Here is a 15709-nt window from a genome sequence, read left to right as displayed (position 1 = left end):
TTCTCCCTCTCACTCACTCACTCTCCCTCTCACTCACTCTACTCTCTCCCTCACTCACTCACTCACTCTCTCCTCCTCACTCACTCACTCACTCTCTCCCCCTCACTCACTCACTCACTCTCTCCCCCTCACTCACTCACTCACTCTCTCCCCTCACTCACTCCACTCACTCTCTCCCCCTCACTCACTCACTCTCTCCCCCTCACTCACTCACTCTCTCCCCCTCACTCACTCACTCTCTCCCCCTCACTCACTCACTCTCTCCCCCCTCACTCACTCACTCTCTCCCCCTCACTCACTCACTCACTCTCTCCCCCTCACTCACTCCACTCTCTCCCCCTCACTCACTCACTCACTCTCTCCCCTCTCCCCCTCACTCACTCACTCACTCTCTCCCCCTCACTCACTCACTCACTCTCCCCCTCACTCACTCACTCACTCCCCCTCACTCACTCACTCTCTCCCCCTCACTCACTCACTCTCTCCCCCTCACTCACTCACTCTCTCCCCCTCACTCACTCACTCTCTCCCCTCACTCACTCACTCACTCTCTCCCCCTCACTCACTCACTCACTCACTCTCTCCCCCCTCACTCCACTCACTCACTCTCTCCCCCTCACTCACTCACTCACTCTCTCCCCCCCTCACTCACTCACTCACTCCCTCACTCACTCCCCTCCCCTCCCCCCCCCCAGGTTTCCAGGATGTCCATGTGATGATCTTTGTGGGGTTCGGGTTCCTGATGACCTTCCTCAAGCGATATGGCTACAGCAGTGTGGGCTTCAACTTTGTGCTGGCAGCGTTCTCACTGCAGTGGGCCACGTTGGTCCAGGGCTGGCTGCACGGGCTGGGGGCCAGACGGCAAGATCCACATCGGCATCGAGAGGTGAGGGGCCGGGGGCACGGGGGCACGAGGGATGAGGGGGCCGGGGGGTGAAGGGCCGGGGGCACGGGGGGCACGAGGGATGGGGGGCCGGGGGCACGAGGGGCATGAGGGGTGGGGGGCCGGGAGCACGGGGGGCACGAGGGATGAGGGGGCCGGGGGCACGGGGGGCACGAGGGATGGGGGGCCGGGGGCACGAGGGGCATGAGGTGTGGGGGGCCGGGGGCACGGGGGGCACGAGGGATGAGGGGGCCGGGGGGTGAGGGGCCGGGGGCACGGAGGGCACGAGGGGTTCTGGGGCCGGACGGCACGATCCACGGGGGCATCGAGAGGTGAGGGGGCACGGGGGGTGGGGGGCCAGGGGCACGAGGGGCACGAGGGGTGGGGGGCCAGGGGCACGAGGGGCACGAGGGGTGGGGGGCCAGGGGCACGAGGGGTGGGGGGCCGGGGGGGTGAGGGGCCGGGGGCACGAGGGGTGGGGGGCCGGGGGCACGAGGGGCACGAGGGGTGGGGGGCCGGGGGCACGAGGGGTGGGGGGCCGGGGGCACGGGGGGGCATGAGGGGTTCTGGGGCCGGACGGCACGATCCATGGGGGCATCTGGGGGTGAGGGCGGGGGAGGCGGAGCATGGGGTTTGGGGAGTGGGGGGCAAGGGGCGGGAGGGGGCGCGATGGGGGCAGTGTGGGGGGTGTTTAGGGGAGGGGTGGGAGGGGAGTGTTTGGGGGGTAGTGAGGGTTTGAGGGGTGTTTGGGGGTAGGGTGAGGGGAGGGGGTTTGGGGGGACAGTGGTTTGGGGGTGCGATGAGGACAGAGTGGGGGGGCGTTTAGGGGCGGGGTGGGAGGGGAGCGGGTTTGGGGGTGCGATGAGGACAGAGTGGCCGGGCGTTTAGGGGCAGGGTGGCAGGGGAGTGTTTGGGGAGTAGGGAGGGGGGTTTGAGAGGTATTTGGGGGTAGGGTGGGTTGAGGGGAGGGGGTTTGGAGGGGCAGTGGTTTGGGGGTGCGATGGGGACAGAGTGGGGGGGGGCGCTTAGGGGCGGGGTGGGAGGGCAGGGGGTTTGGGGGTGCAATGAGGACAGAGGGGGGGCGTTTAGGGGCGGGGTGGGAGGGGAGGGGGTTTGGGGGTGCGATGGGGACAGAGTGGGGGGTGTTTAGGGGCGGGGTGGGAGGGGAGTGTTTGGGGGGGTAGGGAGGGGGTTTGAGGGGTGTTGGGGGTAGGGTGGGTGGAGGGGGGGCGTTGGGGGGTGAGGAGGGGGTTTGGGGGTGCGATGAGGACAGAGTGGGGGGGCGTTTAGGGGCGGGGTGGGAGGGGAGCGGGTTTGGGGGTGCGATGAGGACAGAGTGGGCGGGCGTTTAGGGGCGGGGTGGCAGGGGAGTGTTTGGGGGATAGGGAGGGGGGTTTGAGAGGTATTTGGGGGTAGGGTGGGTTGAGGGGAGGGGGTTTGGAGGGGCAGTGGTTTGGGGGTGCGATGGGGACAGAGTGGGGGGGGGCGCTTAGGGGCGGGGTGGGAGGGGAGGGGGTTTTGGGGGTGCGATGGGGACAGAGTGGGGGGTGTTTAGGGGTGGGGTGGGAGGGGAAGGGGTTTTGGGGGTGCGATGGGGACAGAGTGGGGGGTGTTTAGGGGTGGGGTGGGAGGGGAAGGGGTTTTGGGGGTGCGATGGGGACAGAGTGGGGGGTGTTTAGGGGCGGGGTGGGAGGGGAGTGTTTAGGGGGTGAGGGTGAGCGGGTTATCTGTGAATGAGAGCGGGGGCGATGTATTTACCCCGGGGTGATTGCTTGCTCGGTGCTCTGCCGCTGGGAGCCGGACCCCCGCTCACGGCCCGCCTGGTTTTTGCAGCATGATCAACGCTGACTTCTGCACTGGGTCTGTCCTCATCTCCTTCGGGGCCCTGCTGGGCAAGTGCAGCCCCGCACAGCTCCTGGTGATGACCGTCTTCGAGGCCGCACTCTTCCCCATCAACGAGTTCATCCTCCTCTCGCTCCTGCAGGTCAGTGTGTGCGTTATTGGCGGAGGGGGCGGCGCTGTGAGTGTGTGTGTCGGTGGGGGGAGGGTGACGGGGGCAAGGGGGGGTGGGGTGAGGGGTTAGTGGGGGGGATGGGTGCGGGGAGCGCGTGTTTTCCCCCAACAAACACCCCCAAAAAAAAAGTCAAAAGTCGACGGCTCACATAGTCGAATAGCCCGGGCAGTGAAGCAGCGCGGGCCGACCCGCTACAGCCCCAGGGTGGCCCGGCTAGGCCAGGGGGTCTCCCTGCCCACTCCCAACCCTTTACCCCCCCCCCCCCCCAATCCCCTGGTTTGTGTCTGGCCGACGAGGTACATTGACGCTAAAGATTTCAATTTCCTTTCGCCCCGGGGAGCTGCCTCTGAGCATTTTAACCCCCTCCCCCCCCCACCCCGTGGTAGGGGCTGTCCATGTTCTCTTCCTTCCCCCCCCCCCACCCAGCCCCCACGGCGTGAGGCCAGGCGGGATAAAAAAAACAGGACGGACTATTCGACTGCACGAGGCATCGCGGCTCACCTCGATCCTGTCTTTGGTGAGCAGGTGCACTGAGGAAGTCTGGGGGGTGGGTGATGGAGGGAGGGGAGAGGGCAGAGGGGGGGGGCGGCGCGAGTTGGGGCAGGATGGCGACGTGAGAGGGGAGCGAAGGGGTTGAGAGAACGAATTGGAGGGGTCGGCAATTTTTGGGGGGGCTTTGTTTTGAAGGAGGGAGGAGTTGAGCCTCGGGGAAACACTTGCATTTGTATAGCGCCTTACACCCACCGCCGGACGCCCTAAAGCGCTTTGCGACTGTTTTGTTGTCGAAACAATAATCAAGTATTCCTTGATCAAAGGGGACACTAAAACCGACAGATTAACAAATTAAACTTTTAACAGTAAATGGGTCACAGCGCTGTACGGCCAGTGGTCACTGTGGTAATGTGGGAGAGGAGTTAGCGAGTTAGAGCAGGAAGTGGCCGAGGGAGGTGGGAACGGAGCTGTGGGTCGATTTCGACACTGCGACCGATTGCGTGACAGACGGACAGTGTTTAGAGAGCTGTGTGCTTGAGCGAGGAACACAGAGACAGTGTTCTCCAAAGTACACAGCGCATCAGTGCCAAAACAAATCTCCCCCCCCGCCGCCCCCACCGCCATGACCCCAGTCCTCTCTGGCAACAAGCGACCTGCCTTTGATCATATCGAGTGCTTCAGTCAGGTAGAAAAGCACTGCAATTGTGGAACTCCAAACTACCCTCAGTATCAGGCTCTCCGATCAAACACTCTCTCTCACCCACCCACCAAGCGTAAAACCCTCAGCTAGATTCATAGAAATGTCATCATCATCCTCGGAATCGAGGGAGACTTGCTTCCACTCTTAAACTGAGTTCTTAGGTGGCTGAACAGTCCAATACGAGAACCACAGTCCCCTGTCACAGAGCGGGTGAGAGAGACAGAGACAGAGAGGGGGTGAGAGAGACAGAGACAGAGGCAGAGAGGGGGTGAGAGAGACAGAGAGGGGGTGAAAGAGACAGAGACAGAGACAGAGACAGAGAGGGGGTGAGAGAGACAGAGACAGAGAGGGGGTGAGAGACAGAGGCAGAGAGGGGGTGAGAGAGATAGAGAGGGGGTGAGAGAGACAGAGACAGAGAGGGGGTGAGAGAGACAGAGAGGGGGTGAGAGAGACAGAGGGGGGTGAGAGAGACAGAGACAGAGAGGGGGTGAGAGAGACAGAGACAGAGAGGGGGTGAGAGAGACAGAGACAGAGAGGGGGTGAGAGACAGAGACAGAGAGAGGGTCAGAGACAGAGAGAGGGTGAGAGAGACAGAGACAGAGAGAGGGTGAGAGAGACAGAGACAGAGAGAGGGTGAGAGACAGAGACAGAGAGGGAGTGAGAGACAGAGACAGAGACAGAGAGAGGGTGAGAGACAGAGACAGAGAGAGGGTGAGAGACAGAGACAGAGAGGGGGTGAGAGACAGAGACAGACAGAGAGAGGGTGAGAGACAGAGACAGAGAGAGGGTGAGAGAGACAGAGAGGGGGTGAGAGAGACAGAGACAGAGAGGGGATGAGAGAGACAGAGACAGAGAGGGGGTGAGAGACAGAGACAGAGAGAGGGTGAGAGACAGAGACAGAGAGGGGGTGAGAGACATCGAGAGCGAGAGACAGAGCCACAGTCCCCTGTCACAGGTGGGACAGACAGTGGTTGAGGGAAGGGGAGGGTGGGACTGGTTTGCCGCACGCTCCTTCCGCTGCCTGCGCTTGGTTTCTGCACGCTCTCGGCGACGAGACTCGAGGTGCTCAGCGCCCTCCCGGATGCACTTCCTCCACTTAGGGCGGACTGGTCTTTGGCCAGGGACTCCCAGGTGTCGGTGGGGATGTTGCACTTTATCAGGGAGGCTTTGAGGGTGGTCTCTTGTAACGTTTCCTCTGCCCACCTTTGGCCCGTTTGCCCGTGAAGGAGTTCCGAGTAGAGCGCTTGCTTTGGGAGTCTCGTGTCTGGGGGACATGCGGACAATGTGGCCCTGCCCAGCGGAGCTGGTCGAGTGTGGTCAGTGCTTCGATGCTGGGGATGTTGGGCCTGGTCGAGGACGCTAACGTTGGTGCGTCTGTCCTCCCGGGGGATTTGTAGGATCTTGCGGAGACATCGTTGGGTGGTATTTCTCCAGCGACTTGAGGTGTCTACTGTACATGGTCCATGTCTCTGAGCCATACAGGAGGGCGGGTATCACTACAGCCCTGTAGACCATGAGCTTTGTGGTAGATTTGAGATTTACAGCACGGAAGGAGGCCATTCGGCCCATCGTGTCCGGGCCGGCCGACCAAGAGCCACCCGGCCTAATCCCACTTTCAGCTCTCGGTCCGTAGCCCTGTGGGTTACGGCACTTCGAGCTGCACATCCAAATGTGGTGAGGGTTTCTGCCTCTACCTCCCTTTCAGGCAGTGAGTTCCAGACCCCCACCACCCTCTGGGTGAAGACATTTCCCCTCAAATCCCCTCTAAACCTCCCCACAATTACTTTCAATCTCTGCCCCCTGTTTGTTGACCCCTCTGTCAAGGGAAACCGGTCCGTCCTATCCACTCTATCCAGGCCCCTCAGCATTTTATACAGCCGTCGTGTGAATTTCCAATGAGCACAGAATTGGAATTTGGTGTGATGCCCCGTGCAGTCGAATAGCCGACGGGTTGCAGTGGGGCCATTTAGGGGCCAGGTACTGGCGCGGACACTGAGCAGCAGTGACAGACAGTGCGGGGGCAAGCGGCCAGAATTACCCACCCGTGTCAGACCCGTGACTCAAACTGATTGAGGCCAATATCGGGGGCAGAGAGACGGGCGGCCCAGTGGTCTAAGGTCGTGGGTTCGAGTCCCACCCCACAGTCCCCAGCGCAGAATCCAGGCCCAACACTCCCAGTGCAGTACTGAGGGAGCACCGCACTGTCGGAGGGGCAGTACTGAGGGAGTGCCGCACTGTCGGAGGGGCAGTACTGAGGGAGCGCCGCACTGTCGGAGGGGCAGTACTGAGGGAGTGCCGCACTGTTGGAGGGGTAGTACTGAGGGAGCGCCGCACTGTCGGAGGGGCAGTACTGAGGGAGCGCCGCACTGTCGGAGGGGTGGTACTGAGGGAGCGCCGCACTGTCGGAGGGGCAGTACTGAGGGAGCACCGCACTGTCGGAGGGGCAGTACTGAGGGAGTGCCGCACTGTCGGAGGGGCAGTACTGAGGGAGCGCCGCACTGTCGGAGGGGCAGTACTGAGGGAGTGCCGCACTGTCGGAGGGGTAGTACTGAGGGAGCGCCGCACTGTTGGAGGGGCGGTACTGAGGGAGCGCCGCACTGTCGGAGGGGCGGTACTGAGGGAGCGCCGCACTGTCGGAGGGGCGGTACTGAGGGAGCGCCGCACTGTTGGAGGGGCAGTACTGAGGGAGCGCCGCACTGTCGGAGGGGCAGTACTGAGGGAGGGCCACACTGTCGGAGGGGCAGTACTGAGGGAGTGCCGCACTGTCGGAGGGGCGGTACTGAGGGAGCGCCGCACTGTCGGAGGGGCAGTACTGAGGGAGGGCCACACTGTCGGAGGGGCAGTACTGAGGGAGCGCCGCACTGTCGGAGGGGCGGTACTGAGGGAGCGCCGCACTGTCGGAGGGGCGGTGCTGAGGGAGCGCCGCACTGTCGGAGGGGCCGTCTGTCGGATGAGACGTTAAACCGAGGCCCCGTCTGCCCTCTCGGGCGGATGTAAAAGATCCCGGGGCCACTATTGGAAGAAGAGCAGGGGGAGTTCTCCCCGGTGTCCTGGGGCCAATATTTATCCCTCGACCAACATCACTAAAACACATGATCCGGGTCATTATCACATCGCTGTGTGTGGGATCTTGCTGTGCGTAAATTGAGCTGCCGTGTTTCCAACAGTGACTATAATTCAAAGACAGTCTCCGTGGGCTGTGGGTGAAATGCGCTGGAGATATATCTGTGTTTCCGTCGTGTACTTCTGTCCCGAGTGATTTGTCTCTGTGCTTGACCCCAGATCAGGGACGCTGGTGGATCGATGACCATCCATACCTTCGGGGCTTACTTTGGCCTGACCATCGCCCGGGTCCTGTACCGGCCACAGCTGGACAAGAGCCGTCACCGCGAAGGGGCCGTCTACCACTCTGACCTCTTCGCCATGATCGGTGAGTGCGACTGACCCTCGATAGTGCGGCCCCTCACTGTGTGACTGACTGACCCTCGATAGTGCGGCCCCTCACTGTGTGACTGACTGACCCTCGATAGTGCGGCCCCTCACTGTGTGACTGACCCTCGATAGTGCGGCCCCTCACTGTGTGACTGACCCTCGATAGTGCGGCCCCTCACTGTGTGACTGACTGACCCTCGATAGTGCGGCCCCTCACTGTGTGACTGACCCTCGATAGTGCGGCCCCTCACTGTGTGACTGACCCTCGATAGTGCGGCCCCTCACTGTGTGACTGACCCTCGATAGTGCGGCCCCTCACTGTGTGACTGACTGACCCTCGATAGTGCGGCCCCTCACTGTGCGACTGACTGACCCTCGATAGTGCGGCCCCTCACTGTGTGACTGACTGACCCTCGATAGTGCGGCCTCTCACTGTGCGACTGACTGACCCTCGATAGTGCGGCCCCTCACTGTGTGACTGACCCTCGATAGTGCGGCCCCTCACTGTGTGACTGACCCTCGATAGTGCGGCCCCTCACTGTGTGACTGACCCTCGATAGTGCGGCCCCTCACTGTGTGACTGACCCTCTATAGTGCGTCCCCATCACTGGGTGACTGACCCTCGATAGTGCGGCCCCTCACTGTGTGACTGACCCTCGATAGTGCGTCCCCATCACTGGGTGACTGACCCTCGATAGTGCGTCCCCATCACTGGGTGACTGACCCTCGATAGTGCGTCCCCATCATTGGGTGACTGACCCTCGATAGTGCGTCCCCATCACTGGGTGACTGACCCTCGATAGTGCGGCCCCTCACTGTGTGACTGACCCTCGATAGTGCGTCCCCATCACTGTGTGACTGACCCTCGATAGTGCGACCCCTCACTGTGTGACTGACCCTCGATAGTGCGGCCCCTCACTGTGTGACTGACCCTCGATGCGGCCCCTCACTGTGCGACTGACCCTCGGTAGTGCGGCCCCTCACTGTGCGACTGACCCTCGATAGTGCGGCCCCTCACTGTGTGACTGACCCTCGATAGTGCGGCCCCTCACTGTGTGACTGACTGACCCTCGATAGTGCGGCCCCTCATTGTGTGACTGACCCTCGATAGTGCGGCCCCTCACTGTGTGACTGACCCTCGATAGTGCGGCCTCTCACTGTGTGACTGACTGACCCTCGATAGTGCGGCCCCTCACTGTGTGACTGACTGACCCTCGATAGTGCGGCCCCTCACTGTGTGACTGACCCTCGATAGTGCGGCCCCTCGCTGTGTGACTGACCCTCGATAGTGTGGCCCCTCACTGTGTGACTGACCCTCGATAGTGCGGCCCCTCACTGTGTGACTGACTGACCCTCGATAGTGCGGCCCCTCACTGTGTGACTGACTGACCCTCGATAGTGCGGCCCCTCACTGTGTGACTGACTGACCCTCGATAGTGCGGCCCCTCACTGTGTGACTGACCCTCGATAGTGTGGCCCCTCACTGTGTGACTGACCCTCGATAGTGCGGCCCCTCACTGTGTGACTGACCCTCGATAGTGCGGCCCCTCACTGTGTGACTGACCCTCGATAGTGCGGCTCCTCACTGTGTGACTGACCCTCAGTGCGGCCCCTCACTGTGTGACTGACTGACCCTCGATAGTGCGGCCCCTCACTGTGTGACTGACCCTCGATAGTGCGGCCCCTCACTGAGTGACTGACTGACCCTTGATAGTGAGGCCCCTCACTGTGTGACTGACCCTCGATAGTGCGGCCCCTCACTGTGTGACTGACCCTCGATAGTGCGGCCCCTCACTGTGTGACTGACTGACCCTCGATAGTGCGGCCTCTCACTGTGTGACTGACCCTCGATAGTGCGGCCCCTCACTGTGTGACTGACCCTCAGTGCGGCCCCTCACTGTGTGACTGACCCTCGATAGTGCGGCCCCTCACTGTGTGACTGACTGACCCTCGATAGTGCGGCCCCTCACTGTGTGACTGACCCTCGATAGTGCGGCCCCTCACTGTGTGACTGACCCTCGATAGTGCGGCCCCTCACTGTGTGACTGACCCTCGATAGTGCGGCCCCTCACTGAGTGACTGACTGACCCTCGATAGTGCGGCCCTCACTGTGTGACTGACCCTCAGTGCGGCCCCTCACTGTGTGACTGACCCTCAGTGCGGCCCCCTCACTGTGTGACTGACTGACCCTCGATAGTGCGGCCCTCACTGTGTGACTGACTCTCAGTGCGGCCCCTCACTGTGTGACTGACCCTCGATAGTGCGGCCCCTCACTGTGTGACTGACCCTCGATAGTGCGGCCCCTCACTGTGTGACTGACCCTCGATAGTGCGGCCCCCTCACTGTGTGACTGACTGACCCTCGATAGTGCGGCCCCTCACTGTGTGACTGACTGACCCTCGATAGTGCGGCCCCTCACTGTGTGACTGACTGACCCTCGATAGTGCGGCCCCTCACTGTGTGACTGACCCTCGATAGTGCGGCCCCTCACTGTGTGACTGACCCTCGATAGTGCGGCCCCTCACTGTGTGACTGACTGACCCTCGATAGTGCGGCCCCTCACTGTGTGACTGACTGACCCTCGATAGTGCGGCCCCTCACTGTGTGACTGACTGACCCTCGATAGTGCGGCCCCTCACTGTGTGACTGACCCTCGATAGTGCGGCCCCTCACTGTGTGACTGACCCTCGATAGTGTGGCCCCTCACTGTGTGACTGACTGACCCTCGATAGTGTGGCCCCTCACTGTGTGACTGACTGACCCTCGATAGTGCGGCCCCTCACTGTGTGACTGACCCTCGATAGTGCGGCCCCCTCACTGAGTGACTGACCCTCGATAGTGCGGCCCCTCACTGTGTGACTGACTGACCCTCGATAGTGCGGCCCCCTCACTGAGTGACTGACCCTCGATAGTGCGGCCCCTCACTGAGTGACTGACCCTCGATAGTGCGGCCCCTCACTGTGTGACTGACCCCTCGATAGTGCGGCCCCTCACTGTGTGACTGACCCTCGATAGTGCGGCCCCTCACTGTGTGACTGACCCTCGATAGTGCGGCCCCTCACTGTGTGACTGACCCTCGATAGTGCGGCCCCTCACTGTGTGACTGACCCTCGATAGTGCGGCCCCTCACTGTGTGACTGACCCTCGATAGTGCGGCCCCTCAATGTGTGACTGACCCTCAGTGCGGCCCCTCACTGTGTGACTGACTGACCCTCGATAGTGCGGCCCATCACTGTGTGACTGACCCTCGATAGTGCGGCCCCTCACTGTGTGACTGACCCTCGGTAGTGCGGCCCCTCACTGTGCGACTGACCCTCGGTAGTGCGGCCCCTCACTGTGCGACTGACCCTCGATAGTGCGGCCCCTCACTGTGTGACTGACCCTCGATAGTGCGGCCCCTCACTGTGTGACTGACTGACCCTCGATAGTGCGGCCCCTCACTGTGTGACTGACTGACCCTCGATAGTGCGGCCCCTCACTGTGTGACTGACCCTCGATAGTGCGGCCCCTCACTGTGTGACTGACTGACCCTCGATAGTGCGGCCCCTCACTGTGTGACTGACTGACCCTCGATAGTGCGGCCCCTCACTGTGTGACTGACTGACCCTCGATAGTGCGGCCCCTCACTGTGTGACTGACCCTCGATAGTGCGGCCCCTCACTGTGTGTCTGACCCTCGATAGTGCGGCCCCTCACTGTGTGACTGACTGACCCTCGATAGTGCGGCCCCTCACTGTGTGACTGACTGACCCTCGATAGTGCGGCCCCTCACTGTGTGACTGACCCTCAGTGCGGCCCCTCACTGTGTGACTGACTGACCCTCGATAGTGCGGCCCCTCACTGTGTGACTGACTGACCCTCGATAGTGCGGCCCCTCACTGTGTGACTGACCCTCGATAGTGCGGCCCCTCACTGTGTGACTGACCCTCGATAGTGCGGCCCCTCACTGTGTGACTGACTGACCCTCGATAGTGCGGCCCCTCACTGTGTGACTGACTGACCCTCGATAGTGCGGCCCCCTCACTGAGTGACTGACCCTCGATAGTGCGGCCCCTCACTGTGTGACTGACCCTCGATAGTGCGGCCCCTCAATGTGTGACTGACCCTCAGTGCGGCCCCTCACTGTGTGACTGACTGACCCTCGATAGTGCGGCCCCTCACTGTGTGACTGACCCTCGATAGTGCGGCCCCTCACTGTGTGACTGACCCTCGGTAGTGCGGCCCCTCACTGTGCGACTGACCCTCGGTAGTGCGGCCCCTCACTGTGCGACTGACCCTCGATAGTGCGGCCCCTCACTGTGTGACTGACCCTCGATAGTGCGGCCCCTCACTGTGTGACTGACTGACCCTCGATAGTGCGGCCCCTCACTGTGTGACTGACTGACCCTCGATAGTGCGGCCCCCTCACTGAGTGACTGACCCTCGATAGTGCGGCCCCTCACTGAGTGACTGACCCTCGATAGTGCGGCCCCTCACTGTGTGACTGACCCCTCGATAGTGCGGCCCCTCACTGTGTGACTGACCCTCGATAGTGCGGCCCCTCACTGTGTGACTGACCCTCGATAGTGCGGCCCCTCACTGTGTGTGATCCTCGATAGTGCGGCCCCTCACTGTGTGACTGACCCTCGATAGTGCGGCCCCTCACTGTGTGACTGACCCTCGATAGTGCGGCCCCTCACTGTGTGACTGACCCTCGATAGTGCGGCCCCTCACTGTGTGACTGACCCTCAGTGCGGCCCCTCACTGTGTGACTGACTGACCCTCGATAGTGCGGCCCCTCACTGTGTGACTGACCCTCGATAGTGCGGCCCCTCACTGTGTGACTGACCCTCGATAGTGCGGCCCCTCACTGTGTGACTGACCCCTCGATATTGCGGCCCCCTCACTGTGTGACTGACCCTCGATAGTGCGGCCCCTCACTGTGTGACTGACCCTCGATAGTGCGGCCCCTCACTGTGTGACTGACTGACCCTCGATAGTGCGGCCCCTCACTGTGTGACTGACCCTCGATAGTGCGGCCCCTCACTGTGTGACTGACCCTCGATAGTGCGGCCCCTCACTGTGTGACTGACCCTCGATAGTGCGGCCCCCTCACTGTGTGACTGACTGACCCTCGATAGTGCGGCCCCTCACTGTGTGACTGACCCTCGATAGTGCGGCCCCTCACTGTGTGACTGACTGACCCTCGATAGTGCGGCCCCTCACTGTGCGACTGACCCCTCGATAGTGCGGCCCCTCACTGTGTGACTGACTGACCCTCGATAGTGCGGCCCCTCACTGTGTGACTGACCCTCGATAGTGCGGCCCCTCACTGTGTGACTGACCCTCGATAGTGCGGCCCCTCACTGTGTGACTGACTGACCCTCGATAGTGCGGCCCCTCACTGTGTGACTGACCCTCGATAGTGCGGCCCCTCACTGTGTGACTGACCCTCGATAGTGCGGCCCCTCACTGTGCGACTGACCCCTCGATAGTGCGGCCCCTCACTGTGTGACTGACTGACCCTCGATAGTGCGGCCCCTCACTGTGTGACTGACCCTCGATAGTGCGGCCCCCTCACTGTGTGACTGACTGACCCTCGATAGTGCGGCCCCTCACTGTGTGACTGACCCTCGATAGTGCGGCCCCTCACTGTGTGACTGACCCTCGATAGTGCGGCCCCTCACTGTGTGACTGACTGACCCTCGAGAGTGCGGCCCTGTATCTGCCTCTGACCCTCGAGAGTGCGGCCCTGTATCTGCCTCTGACCCTGCCTGTTGTCCGCAGGAACCATCTATCTCTGGATGTTCTGGCCCAGCTTTAACTCGGCTGTGACCAGCCTGGGCAGTGCTCAGCATCGGACTGCCCTCAACACGTACTACTCTCTGGCCGCCTGTACCCTCGCTACATTTGCAACCTCCAGCATGGTCAACGAGGAGGGCAAGTTGGACATGGTAAGGGTCCTTCACACTGGTCTGCCTCGCGGCTATGCCTGTCCGTGCACATCGCGAGTGTATTCGTTCCTGGGATGTGGGCCACAGTATTGCCGGTTAAGTGTCTCGTCAATGGTGACCCACAGGTTGATGATGGCGGGAGATTCAGCGATGGGAATGGCATTGAATGTCAAGGAGCGGTGGTTAGACCCTCGCTTGTTGGAGATGGTCATTGCCTGGCACTTGTGTGGCCAAATCTTACGTACCACTCAGCCCAAGCTGGTCAGATGGCGCCCAGTTGTGGCCAAGGCTGCTCCTCTCATTGGACAAGGCTGCGCTCCTTGGGTGCAAAGGTCAGTCTGCTCCCCCTGCCAATCACCAGAGCTCCAGGCTGGAGAAAACCAGCCAGCGATCACCGGCTCTCTCTCTTTTTGCCTCCGCCGCCAGCCCCGCCCTCGGCCGGGAAGAGGCCGCCTCCCGCGCGCCATTGCTGACCGGGAGAGCCGGGATCGGGGCCACCGCCTTCCGCTGCAGCAGGGTTCAGAGGGCAGGGGTCAAACGGAGCGGGGCGCGCCGGCCTACTCCAACGCCCTGTTTAGTGTGGAGAAATTCTCCTCTCGGCCGGGCGGACCCGCTGAAATAGAGGATCGACGCCCGATTGAGGACAGACTGCAGAGAGAGGTTCGCAACGATCTTTATTCCAGCATATGCAGGGGGAGCCCTCAGTCCTAGCAGCCTCGGACAGAATCTTCCAAAGACAACAAAGTTTCCACACACAGTTTTCGAGGCACGGTGGCCTCGTGAACACTAGACTCTGACCACCGATTGGCCAACAGCTAATCATTGGCGTGACAGTGATTGGTTAATCCTTATCAGATTGCCTGCTTTACGTCCTGCAATCTCTCCATCTTCGATAGCCTGTGGCACCGATCTCAGCCTTTTGGAATGTATTGTTTTTACAGATTTGACCTTGCTCTGGCCTTTGCAGCCTGTTCTGCATTCTTTAAGAGATAAACACACAAACCTGTTGCCTCAAAATCTTGACGATCTAAAGTTTTCATTTGATGTTATGCAGCCATTTTATATCATTTATAAACGCGTTTTACATACAACTTTTTACCGCCTTACAGTATTGATCGGGGCACTGTGGTGGAGCGGAGGTTGATGGGCCGGACTTGTCCTGAATCACAGGCCCAGGAGACGCAAACACTGGGGGCGCCACAGCGCCACTGCTGGTGGGATGGTACTATTACAGCGTGACCTGTTTACATAGGTTTCTTCCATTGTCACGCTAGAATTTCTCACGGTGAGGGAGGAGGAGAAGGCCCGGTTGACACGCGAGCTTGGCGGCAGGAAGGGGTGTTTCCGGCAGAGAGGAGGCCGGCCGTGTTTTGTTTTCTGACCGCCGTTTGTCTTGTTTCCCCCGGCAGGTGCACATCCAGAACGCCGCGTTGGCGGGCGGTGTGGCCCTCGGCACGGCCGGAGAGATGGTGATCACCCCGTATGGCTCCATGATTGTGGGACTTGTCGCTGGCGTCATCTCCACGCTGGGCTTCAAGTATTTGTCCGTGAGTCTCGGCCCCCTCGGCTTCCCCCTCCGTCACCCAGCTAGGCCGGGACCCGACCCTCGCTGGCCAGCTCCCACAACAACCTCACAATCGGGGGCTGGAGCTCGCCCCGCCATTCGGCCCCTCAAAGCACTCGCCCCTCAACCTCACTCCCACCCCCCGCCCTCATCCCCCACCCCGCACACTCACCCCCCCCCACACTCTCCCCTCGCCCTCACCCCTCACTCCCACCACCCCGCACACTCACCCCCCCCCACACTCTCCCCTCGCCCTCACCCCTCACTCCCACCCTCACCCCCGACCCTCGCACCTCACCCCCACCACCCCGCACACTCACCCCCCCCCACACTCTCCCCTCGCCCTCACCCCTCACTCCCACCCTCACCCCCGACCCTCGCACCTCACCCCCACCACCCCGCACACTCACCCCCCCCCACACTCTCCACTCGCCCTCACCCCTCACTCCCACCCTCACCCCCAACCCTCGCACACTCACCCCCCCCACACTCTCCCCTCGCCCTCACCCCTCACTCCCACCCTCACCCCCGACCCTCGCACCTCACCCCCACCACCCCGCACACTCACCCCCCCCCCCACACTCTCCCCTCGCCCTCACCCCTCACTCCCACCCTCACCCCCAACCCTCGCACACTCACCCCCCCCACACTCTCCCCTCGCCCTCACCCCTCACTCGCACCCTCACCCCCGA

General features: G+C 61.7%; 1 protein-coding gene across 1 annotated transcript in view; it reads left to right on the top strand.

The window, feature by feature from the left end:
* LOC139240232 (ammonium transporter Rh type B-like) overlaps positions 1–15709 on the top strand; it is a 38090-nt gene that overhangs the window by 8325 nt on the left and 14056 nt on the right. The window contains 6 exon segments of the mRNA XM_070868713.1: positions 696–853; positions 855–886; positions 2717–2867; positions 7372–7519; positions 13287–13453; positions 14863–15000. Coding sequence (XP_070724814.1) covers positions 716–853; positions 855–886; positions 2717–2867; positions 7372–7519; positions 13287–13453; positions 14863–15000 — 774 coding nt within the window. The 5' untranslated portion in view covers positions 696–715.

This window comes from Pristiophorus japonicus, chromosome 30, assembly GCF_044704955.1.
Source record: "Pristiophorus japonicus isolate sPriJap1 chromosome 30, sPriJap1.hap1, whole genome shotgun sequence".
In the NCBI taxonomy this organism is placed as follows: domain Eukaryota; kingdom Metazoa; phylum Chordata; class Chondrichthyes; family Pristiophoridae; genus Pristiophorus; species Pristiophorus japonicus.
Note: the sequence above shows the minus strand (reverse complement) of the source record. Positions and strands in the feature narration are given on the sequence as shown.